The 11,683-nt window shown below is 39.9% G+C and overlaps 1 protein-coding gene across 2 annotated transcripts in view; it reads right to left on the minus strand.

The window, feature by feature from the left end:
- The window catches only part of sh3gl2a (SH3 domain containing GRB2 like 2a, endophilin A1), a 47,501-nt gene extending 47,053 nt beyond the window's left edge, over positions 1-448 (minus strand). Inside the window, exon 1 of one of the 2 annotated variants that reach the window (XM_088075934.1) lies at positions 228-448. In XM_088075934.1, the coding sequence (XP_087932060.1) occupies positions 228-272 (45 nt within the window). In that variant the 5' untranslated portion in view covers positions 273-448. The remainder of the gene's footprint in view (positions 1-227) is intronic. The other variant, XM_042485442.2, reaches the window with a different exon arrangement.
- Between the last annotated feature and the right edge of the window lie 11,235 nt (positions 449-11,683).

Raw genomic sequence — 11,683 nt, forward strand, 5'->3', positions numbered from 1 at the left:
GTGATAAATGATTCTATTGGTGCAATGCTGCAGCATCGTTTCTGTGAAGTGCATTTCAGCACCTGGACAGCGATGAGAGATTCAGAGGCATCACAGCTACACACACTGCTACACTGGTGTGCATCACGTTTCATCTCGACACGCCACTCCGCTGTCCTGCAACGACGTGACACCCTAACATGCAGATCTGTGGAGATGTGGTGCTCAGGACTTCACGTCCCTCTTACCTGAGTGGCTTTGTGGAATTGCTTCTTCAGCCCCGCTACAGACATGGCTGCTACACGGTGGATCTAGCTGGGAGTGTGAACTTGATGCTGCAGGAGCGCGGGGGAGGAAATCTGGGTCCTTATTGTATTTGGTGATGATCTTGCAGCCGTGGCTAACCTCTGTCTACGCTCGTCTTCGGCAGAGGGATCTCCTGTGAGAAAGAGGCTGATTAGAGCGCCGATCAGGCTATTGGATGTCAGAGCCACATGTCTAAAACGGTGCTGACGTCGGAGCCAGCTCCTCTTAAAGCGGCCGCCTCATCACCGCGGCTGGATGCTCTAAAAGCAGGCTGAGGTGTTTCTAATCTAAGAGCTTTTACTGGAAGGACAGTCGGGACAGAAGACAATTTGGGGGACAGTGACAGACACAAAGTTTAGACCAGTGGTGGAGCGTAACCAAATAAATGTACTAAAGCGTACTTGAGTATTTCTGCTTTATGCAACTACAGGCTAACTACTCCACCATATCTCAGAGGAGAAAATTTTACTCTCTCAACTACAATTATCTGACAGCTTTAGATATTTTCTATATTAAAACCTCTTATCCCCTCCCTAAACATGTATTTCCAAATTTAGTGATTTTGAAACTGAATATTTGTGATAAACTGAAGGGTGAATTGTTCCTGTATGTGTTGAGAAAATTCTCATTCTTCTTCAGCTAAATTAACTATTTAAAAACCATCATCTCAAAGCTGAAATAGGGCTGTTTTTCTTATGAAAAGACATGCAAACGATGTGTGATTATCAAACACATCATAATCTTACAGCATATAATTTGATGCACTGCTGTAGATTTAACTACCAATAGTATATGAAGAACCTAAAATTAGCACAACCTGAAACAAACAAAAAAAAAACATACACATTAATGCAGCAGCAATGATAATCCAAAAACATAATTTATGATTGAAAAACACAAACACTGACAAGGAACAAATGATTTCACAATGAGTTCTTTTATTTTACTACACTTTCAGAACATTTTGCTGAAATGTGCAAACTTTTACATACTCGCAGTGGAGTGTTTTCACTGTGTGAAATTAATACTTTTATCTTTTATTTCAGTATTTTATTTCAGGATTGGATTTCTTTTTCCAGCACTGGGTTAGACTCAGCCTTAATCTGACATTGGGATGAAATGACAGAGAAAAGTAAAACACTACTTAATATCTTGGCTGGCAGCTCAAGTTTGTTGTTACAGACTAAAATGTGAGTTGTCCTTTGCATTGGTAGTGCTAGAGGTATTATTATCTTTACTTTAAATTAAATAAAGCTGCTACATTAACATGACCTTGGTGAGAAAAATAAAAAGACTAAAAAAACACTGGGATATACAATTTGTTTCACTTATTGCCTCTCTCATTAGACTCAATGACTTGTAACAAGAAGCAGCAGCTCTCACTTCAGCACCCCGGACAGCACCTGTCCACCCACAAAATTAATGACCGACTTTCTTACTATTGACTCTACACAGAGAAATAGAATAATGAAAACACGGCGGGTTCAGGTGCAAAAATGCTGATTTGCAAACTAGTGTTAGTAAAAGAAAAGCAATGAGCCATGAAAATGTGCTTATAACACAAACAGAGAGCTGAGGGGGAATACAGCAATGTGGTCATACAATAATAAAAAAATTAAAAATGGATTTAAGGATCTGTAATTTTTTCATCCCTTCATTTGCCAATGAAAATTAATGTTGAGCAGGGCTGGGCAATATATCAATATTGTGATATAGGACAAGATATCCTCTTTGATCTTGAATATCGTAACATTGTAAGTGTTGTATTTTCCTGGTTTTAAAGGCTGCATTACAGTAAAATTATGTAATTTTTTCTTATTAACCAGAGAATTCTAACTGTTCTATTATTTGCCTTTATCCACTTAGTCATTATATCTATATTACTCATGATCATTTATCAAAAATCTGAGTGTGCCAACGCTACAACTTGGTCGCAATATTGATATTGAAGTATTAAGTAAAATAGGATTTAGTAAGTATTTAGTAAATGCTGCTTCAAGGTCTCTATATATAGATATATAAATAGACAGATAGAGATACCTTGTAGTAGCATTTTTTTTTTACTAAATACCATATCAATATTGCAACAAAGTTGTAGGGTTGGGGGGGTTATTTTATTTTATGTTCACTTCATTTCTTCATTTTGCCATTATTGTTTGTTATTATGATATAATCTGAAAGCCCTGACAAAGATGGGCAGTTGGCAGCTGGCTTTTAAAAAATGATTTAGCTACTACTACAACAGACAGCACGATGGCGTCGTGGTTAGCACTGTTGCCTCACAGCAAGAGAGTCCCTGGTTCAAAACCCGGTTGGAACGGGGTTCGGTCCGTGGGCGGGGGCCCTTCTGTGCGGAGTTTGCATGTTCTCTGGCTTCCTCCCATATTCCAGAGACATGCAGCTCAGATTGATTGGTGACTCTAAATTGCCCTTAGGTGCATGTATGGTTGTCTGTCTATATGTGACAGTTACGAGGACATGCGGTTACAGAAAATGACTGACTACTTCAACGCTTTTTAATGTAATTCCTCCTCATTTTTTTTTTACATTTTTGGAGCTCCTTAATTTCCTTCCTCTTTGTGCTGATGTTTCCCTTTTTTGATGAGCACCCAACACAAGTTTTTGACCTGCGTTTGATTATACATAGTTACCAGTCATCTGTCTCTTTTTTTCTAAAAATATCCTATTTGATTTTCTCCACATCACCCAACACTAGCTTTGAGGAAGGTTAATTGTTAATAATATTTATGTTGCGATTGAAAATTCATTCTTGACCCTGCAAACAGCTGTTGACATTACAATCTTAGCACAGGCACCACTACTAGCTGTTCTGGAGCTTTTCACTTCAAGAGTTTGCAGTTGTGATAAAGTTGTTGCTTGTTGTTGATGCTTAAATTTACATTTTCCTGAGCACTGGAGTAATGGACCTTTGTGGTGAAATTGTTTTGTTGTTGCGTTTTTGTTGCATGGTAAAGCAAAAGACTGATTGACTTTCTACACTGTGGACAGTGAAATTCTCAGCTAGACTCCAAATCATATCATATCAATTCAGATAGCGTCTTATGTAAGGCTGCAACTGAAAACTTATTTTCATTGAAAATTAATCTGTCAATTATTTTCTCAATAATCAATTGGTTGTTAGGTCCATTAAATGTCAGAAAAGGGTGAAAAATGTCCACTAGTGTTAACCAAACCCCAAGATGACATCCCCAAATGTCTTGTTTTGTCCACACCCAAAATTATTCTGTTTACTTGACAGTAAACTGAATTCATTTAAAGGGATTTATTTAGAGAAGTAAAGACACCAGACAATATTCACATTTGAGAAGCTGGAATCAGAGAATTTATAACATTTTTCCTTAAGAATTACCCAAACCAATGAATTAATCATCAGATTAGGTGGCAATTAATTTATTAGTTGACAACTAACAGTTGCGGCTCTGGCCCGCTGGTGTGTAATGACAGAAATGCTTTAGCTAAAATTTTGTCACAATAACAACAATTCAAGTGACCTGTAACAGAGCAATGCATATGGAGATATTGTGCAAAATATGTACCCTTCGGCTGTAGAGCACTTTTAGCTGGGATTTATTGCTCCACTTTTCAGCCTCTCAGATCAAGTCTGGTCATCACGATATTCTTTAGCTGATAAGATTAAAAGCCTGCACTAATGTGAGTAATGGCTCTGAATTAAAGCTAAGAAGTCACCTGCACACATTTATCAGCTCAGAGGCAGCACCCTCGACGCCAGATGGCTGGTCGATTGTGGTGGGACTACTTGGGCAGACGCAATCAGCGACACATCCCATATGGCCACTGTTACAGCCCTGGAATAATCGGAGTGACAATCACCACATAAGCTATAAACAAAAAGATGCTTTAAATTTGAAGATGCCTCTGTGTGGGACATTAACGATAATCAGCCGATGACAGATGAAGCCTTTAGGATATAGTCGAGTTGTTAAATGTTATATTTATTACTTTAATCTTTTTAATCTTCATTTTATATCATTATAAAAGCAGAGGGAGGTGGTGTCTTTTGACTAGAGAGGTAATTGCTCAGTACTGAAATGTAACCACAATGTGTGTACACACTAATAACCTGCTATAATTAATGTTTGCTGTGAACATTTGTGGGAGCTGTATTTCTCACCATAACACCACAGACTGGGTTTAAGGAATGCAGTGTATGAAGTGTGTCAGTCAAATCCACCCAATAGGCCACAAGATGCACATGTCTGTTTGATATTACAATTTAATTCACATGCACATGTCCTTTGTACATAAATCTGTCTATTAAATGAATCATTTGTTCCTTAAATGCATGACCTCATCATAAACATCACTGCAGTTTGACTGTGGCAATATTTGCCTCTGCTTCCATTTTTAAATTGGGTCTAATTCTGTACTCTTGTGATAAGCAAATTCCACCACAGCAGATTGTTTACTGTCAGGCAGTACCGGTTAAAAATGAGAAGAGACATTTAAAATGTTAGTGGTGCCATCTTGTGGAAGAAGGAAGTAACTGTCTACCATCTCTCCATCCAATAAAGAGGTCCTCTGTGTTTTCAGGCCAAGGACCAATCGGCTGAAAAACATGGAGCAGGGACCCCTGACGACATATGTAGTCCTTTATTCCCAAAGCCATGCAGGCAATGAACACAGGATGACTGTATCAGGGAGCACTACTATTTTGTAAGATGTGCTCTCTTTTATTATTTATATAACGTATTGCTCCTTCCTGCCTGATTGCTCTATTGCATATTGTATCTTGTGAAATGTAAATTGCACATTTGTGAATTTTTGATGTTGTATTGTGTTATGTGTTTGTATGTACCTCTGCTGTGTTTGAGTGAAGCCAAAGACAAATTTCCATTGAGGTGGTCAATAAAGTCTATCTAATCTAGTCTATTTAACCTAATGTTAAAACAACACCTTTATATGGTGCATATAATACTCAGCTAATAAAAGAATTATTAACAGATTCATATATTTCTACATTATAGTTTCATTTGACAAGTATTAATGGGTAAAAGCCTTTCATCCATGTTGAATACTGTACATTATGTGTTTTTATAATGCATAAATTTATCTTTGGATTAATGTTGATGTGTATTTTCAGACAAAATGTTAATAATAATGATCTTAAAAAAAACTTATCAAACACTAATTTGGCAGCCCCACTGCAATAACTCTGAGGACCCCCTAAGGAACACGTGATCTTGCATCTATCCATCTATCAATTAAACGTACCAAGACACCAAACAAAAATAGTACTTTTAGTAAGATGTCAAAAGGTAATACTTATAATGGATTTCAAAGGCAGTTAAATCATGATATTATACATCACAGATACACAAAATCACCTTCCTCACAAGGGCACCACCATAGGCAGTGTCTACATCACAAAAACACATGATTTTAGTGGTTAAAATCATTCAGGAAGTTAAAATTCAATGCCCATATAAATATGTTCTGTTAGAAGTGATAGAGTTACTGTTTTTATTCATTATATAGCTCTTTAATATGACTGTTGTGTCTGTCCACTGCCCAATCCCTCACGATCGACAATGCTTTGCTTCCACCTAGTGGTGAGAAATGATGCAGCAACTATGATGCATATGTGGAGGTTGAAAACTGCCATGCAACACAATATATAATTACAGTATGCTGTATGACTCTGTCAGCTTCACAGTGAAAGCAGCATATGTATGAGGGTGAATCAGATATATTGTGTGAGCACCCTGAACACCAACGTTTGGTTTGTCGGAGTTGCTCTTATTGGCTTACAGAGAAAGTACGAGTGATACATCAAACGGGCTGACAGTGACCTGAGTGTGGTATTTTGCTAAGTTTTCCTGCTCGCTGGCCTCGACGGGCAGCTCTGATAAAGTGCTCGGTCCCACGGCTCGGCGATCTCTATGTGCGCGTGTGGCCTGAGGTGAGTGTCCATTTGTCTTAACTCATGAGACCATAAATCTCACCTGTGCTGCGCAGACAGATGAAGGCTGAGCTCAAGTGAAATATGAGTTTGTTGCCATTAACTTTATTACACTGACCACTGTTCTCATTTTTTGTCATCAAGCTCTGACTGAAAGTTGGAAGAGTCAGAGTTTCTGATTCACACCCTATCGTCATGTTTCTGTTCTTCAAAGGGTGGCATGTTTTAACATGTATCTCTAGAACTATCAATATACATTTTTGGTCTAATGTATATCTTAATTCTGCAGTAATTGTTAGATTTAAGGCCAAATGCCAGTTTATATTCATATTTTAAAAGATTTTCTGTAGATTTCCAGTGATGACTGATATATATAAATATTCATCACCGTAAGACCCAAATTAAAGGATATCAGGACATACTCATTTTACAGCATACTCACATGGGAACAAGGCACAGACACTTGAAGTCTGTCTCTTGGGACAGCAACTTGCTTCCAGCCTGAAGAGGTCATCACATATGTTCTGGCCTTAGATGTTGAGGTATTGATACTTCAAATGAGCTCATGGTCCAATGAGGCCTACAGAACGACACTGTTGGCAAAAGCAGAGACACAACACTGAAATCACCTAACTGGACACTCTTCAAACGAGACTAGACATTGTTACGTCTGTCATGATAACTACTTTTGTTGAACAATATATTATCCAAGAAATAATTATAATAAACAACACTTGTTATTTTAAGACAATTTTATGGCACTGATGTAATAGATATAGAATAGTAATGCAAGTAAAGCCTTTCAAAGGGCAAATATTAACTCCAATTGAAATGACAAAAATATGTCTCAGCTTTTTTTTTACTGTTTACCTTGGCTAGGCAATGTAGACAAAAAATACTAAGGCCCTGTGCCTATTTCTTAAAATGATCTGGAACACCCGCAGTTTATTCTGGTAATATCGTACGATATATGGACAAGGCCCCAATCATTTTGGTTGACCTCAATAAGTTGATATATTTGTTATTGTGACAGGTTGGGAAACTGTGTTCATTTAAATCACAAAACAGGTCCGTAAACTAGATAGGATAACACCCATGAGCCCTCTTTTATCTCTGCTGGAGTAAAGAGCTGGTCTCCTTTCTTTTAACTCAGATGGAATCTGCCATCGGCTGGATCATCCCTTCCAGCACCCTCTTCTAATATTTCCTGGACAGACGGAGCAGTGTGACAAAAAAGCGCATCATCGCTCTTATCAGCTTATCGGCACAGCTTCATAAGCAGGAAACATAGCTTTCTTGGTCAGTATAGCACGCACTGAGAAACTGGATGCTTCATTTGACCACATTTAACATCAACACGAACTGGACATCCACATAGAAGGTGCTTTATTTTCCCCTCAAGTTTTACCCAGGTTTCCCACACATTTTTGCCAATTAATTTTCAGAACTTTTCTATAATTTTCCTGTAATATTTTCTGCCATTTTATGACTTTATTTAAGTAGTTTGAGGGGCACAGATATACATTATTGGACTCGCATTTTCTAGACATTTGTGGGTAATGTGGTTTAAAAGAAAAAAATCCCTGCACTTGCTAACTTTACTTGCTTGTTAGACATTTCTGCTGCCATCTAGTGACACACACCAACAGATCAGACCGGCACATACGGGTACTTCACAAAACGTCATGGCTATCGCCTTTTTAGGGGGAAAGAAAACCAAAGATCATACAGATATCAATTAGGTTTGTTTGCATTTATTTAAACTGGTTTTAGAATTTTATAACTTTTCATGACCATGGGAAACCTGTTTACCTTTTTTTTTTTACCATGATAGTTTTGCTAATGGTCCCTTTAAATGCTCAGAAGCACCTGCTCTTGCACTCACTTTACTTTCATTGTCTGCACTTCACCTTTGAGGCAACAACCCACAAGAAACTGACTTCACCTTTTTTCTATTAATTTTTAAAACATTAGCAAACCATCATGTTTCTATTTCATCATAAATAAAGCACCAAACAACTTGCAGCCTAGAAAAGCTGTATCTGTGAGAAAAATGTGTGTGTAGATGTAGATGGATAAGACAGGATGGGCTGTGGCAGCAGACCAGGGGTCATTTGTCACACATATGCCAGTCGTGTCACTGGAGACAAACAACTAACACACACCAGGCCACAGTCATGTGTTGGTGTGTATCTTAAGGCCTCCCAATCCCCACGCCATCCCGCTCCACTCAAACATGCTAATGTACCTGTGCTCTGCTCTAATTGGTCCCAGTGATGCTCGCCCTGCTCCACCTGTGTTCATGGGAAGCCTCCAGTCAGTCCTGCAGTCAGGCCCCCGCCACTGTGCGCGAGCGTGCAGTGCTAATATTATGCAAACAAACACTTCTTTGTTGTTTGGCACTTCTTGCACCGACCCGCCACTGTGGAAGAAAGGGAGAAAGTAAGTAAAAGGGAAAAAGAGAAAGGAATAAGCGGGTGAGTTGGGGGGGGTGGGTGCTTGAATTCATTAGTGTGATTACCTGAGGTGTGCTACTTTACAGGGGGTAATCTGCCAGCCCGCTTCGTACCCTCCAAACTTCAGCCAGTCCGCTAATGAGCGCTTGGAAAAGTTAGTCAAGGTGGAGAGGTGCTTTGAGGAGCTATACACCATAGACTAAGGTGTTATTATATATGCCGGAACAGAAACAAAGGATGGGCTGCCTATTTTATAACAGCTTGCTGCGATGAAGTGTTTGTTTTGATTCTGAATGCACATTACCAAATGGTCGCATGGATAGTGTGCCAATTGATGAAAGCCTCAACACAAAAAATGGTCTTTTTAGAAGCTTGGCACATTTGAAAGCATGAAATCCACAATAAAGTTCACCCAAGAGTGACAGTTTGACAGATGTGCGATATTAGGAGCCACATTTTCTACACCGTTTGAGACAACAGCCTAGATTAGTCATGAGGACACCAGAGGATTCAAGTAGTCGCATTCAAAGAGTCGCTTCTCTCGGAGGTGATGTTGAGGACTGCAGCTTCCCTCCTACGCTGCAAGAGAAGGTGGATTAGAGACCAGATCAACCCCTCTCCCATTCTTTCTTCCTCTCTTTTTTTCTCCCCAGGAGCTCAGGCCATGGCTTTAGAGAGACAGCTGCCATGAGCAAGGCTTAGGACAGTCCGCAGGGACGGAGAAAGTGAGTGTCAAAGAACAAGAAAAGTGCAGGAACAGCTTGGTTACGATGGACAAGACAAAGGGGTGAGAGGGAGGGGAGAGAAATCCAAAAAGAGAAGCCAGAGGATATATACAGTATATATATAGATAGATAGATCCTGTAACTTTCCCCTTCCTCTCACCCTATGCCTCTGCTTTATCACACAGCATCAAAACATAGCTTTAGTCCCCTGAGCGGCTGGCCTTTTTATCTGCTCCCTAGCTTCCCACGGCGGGCCGCATCCACCCATAATCTGCTGCCGTTTCATGTCTGGAGTGCTGTAGAGGAGGATAAGGGACTTGTTCAAGTGAAGATCAATGAAGTTGTATACATAGCATATGTGCATCAGGAGATTCCCTTTTTCTTTTTAAGGTGTCATCTATAATAAAAAAGAAATTATACATAGATGTATTGTGGGGACACATCTGTGATATACAAGTTCAAAAAAAAATAATTAGGCTCTTCGCTAAAATTCAGAGCAGCCAGAGATAAATGCAAAAGGGATTTCTGTCATACACTCTGTAAACAGCATCTACCTTTTGTTTCTGATCCGTCTCCCTGTGGATCGAAGATGAAGGATAGACACAATGAAGGCTGTAAACATGCTGCATTATACATTTGTCAAAAACACATTTGGCTGTATGTCACAAGTACCTTGTTATTTAAGACAGTGCCAAGTGTCTGTTTGCATGAAATCAAAGCATGCTGGTGTATTGGCAGCAAATGCCAGGGTGCGAAACTGTGTCAGTGAAGTAAAGGAAATCACCAGAGGCTGTTTTCTACTCACTCCACATCTGGTTGACGAGATCTGCGAGGACTAATTGTGCATCAGTTGGAGGCTGCAAAAATTCTCGGCTGGTGCTTTGACTGTTCTTTGTACTGTGGGCTACCCGCCTTCCCACCCAAGTGGCACGCACTCACACCAGACTGAGGGAACTTAAAAGTACCACAGAGAAGCCCTGGGACACACACACAGACACACACACACACACACACACGAGACAAACACACACAAACACAGACACACACACACAGACACACACACACACAGACACACAGACACACACACACACACACACACACACACACACACACACACACACACACACACACACACACACACACAAAAATCATTGATCGACCCCAAAGTCAACCCGTGACCCTGACCTCTTCTGCCCCTCCAGGAACAATCTCCTGTAGGAATCCATGGAAAGAAAAAAACACAAGAAAGTTGGATTTAAAAAGAAGTCGGGATGAGAAAGAGAGAGATAAAGACAGAGGGAAAAAATGACACAGAGTTGATTGTGTTGGAATGAATAAAAGGGGAAGGAAGGAAAACTTTGCATTTGGAACTACTGATCAAAGTCATTCCCACAGGAAATCTCTCTTAATGAGAGCTGTACAAGAAAAGAAGGGTGGAAGACGAGGAGAGAGTGAAAGAGAAGAAAAGAAGGGTAAGGCACACCATTCCTACACAGAAAATAAAGAGATGAATCATATACAGCGCCTAGTGGAAGACACGGGTGTGTGTTGGGAGGGGGTTGAAGGGTGTTTTCAAGATCGTTTTAACGTCTTCACTGAGGGAGCGTCAGAGGCAAGGCCAGGTTAATTAAACCCAAGGGAGTACCAGCTGAGGGGGCCCGCATTTGAATATGTCACAGAAATAGCGCGCGTGTCAGCCGAGGCCGGGGCTCGGCGAGCAAACATGTTGACTATGCATTACACGCTAAAAGGAAGAGAGAGAAATAGAGACAGTCAGACAGCAAAGGGGTGGGGGGGCTCCGGGATAATTTGCGTGGCACCGATGCTTTGCTCTTCTATACCCACCGCGCCACCGGATTTCTCTGAGTTATTAATGTTTGTCATTAGCTGCGTTACCCTGGAGGACAGTGACTGGGAAAAAAACTGCAGAAATTTATATGGGACAAATATTGACAATAGCTGGCTCCTGGGTATTGGAGAGGAAGAAAAGATGCAAACTATGTTAATGAATGGTAATTAACCACAAGGGTTTGTCTCTCCTGGATCCCAGCTAAATTGGTCCCCGAGTTGCAGCTAGAGACAGTCCTGGCCTAATCCTTTATTATAAAAAGATAAAGGAAAACGACATCATTAGCATATATTTGAGAAGGGAGGGGGGATTAAAAAGTGGAATTATTTCTTTTTAATTCCTGAACGGAGGATTCTTCACACCATTGTTAATTATACATAATAAAAAGAAAGGAGGAAAGTAGTGAAGAGGAAAACAAAAGCTGGAA

The sequence above is a fragment of the Plectropomus leopardus genome, chromosome 3 (genome assembly GCF_026936395.1).
Source record: "Plectropomus leopardus strain MGB_pleo_1.0 chromosome 3, ASM2693639v1, whole genome shotgun sequence".
NCBI classification, from domain to species: Eukaryota; Metazoa; Chordata; class Actinopteri; order Perciformes; family Serranidae; genus Plectropomus; species Plectropomus leopardus.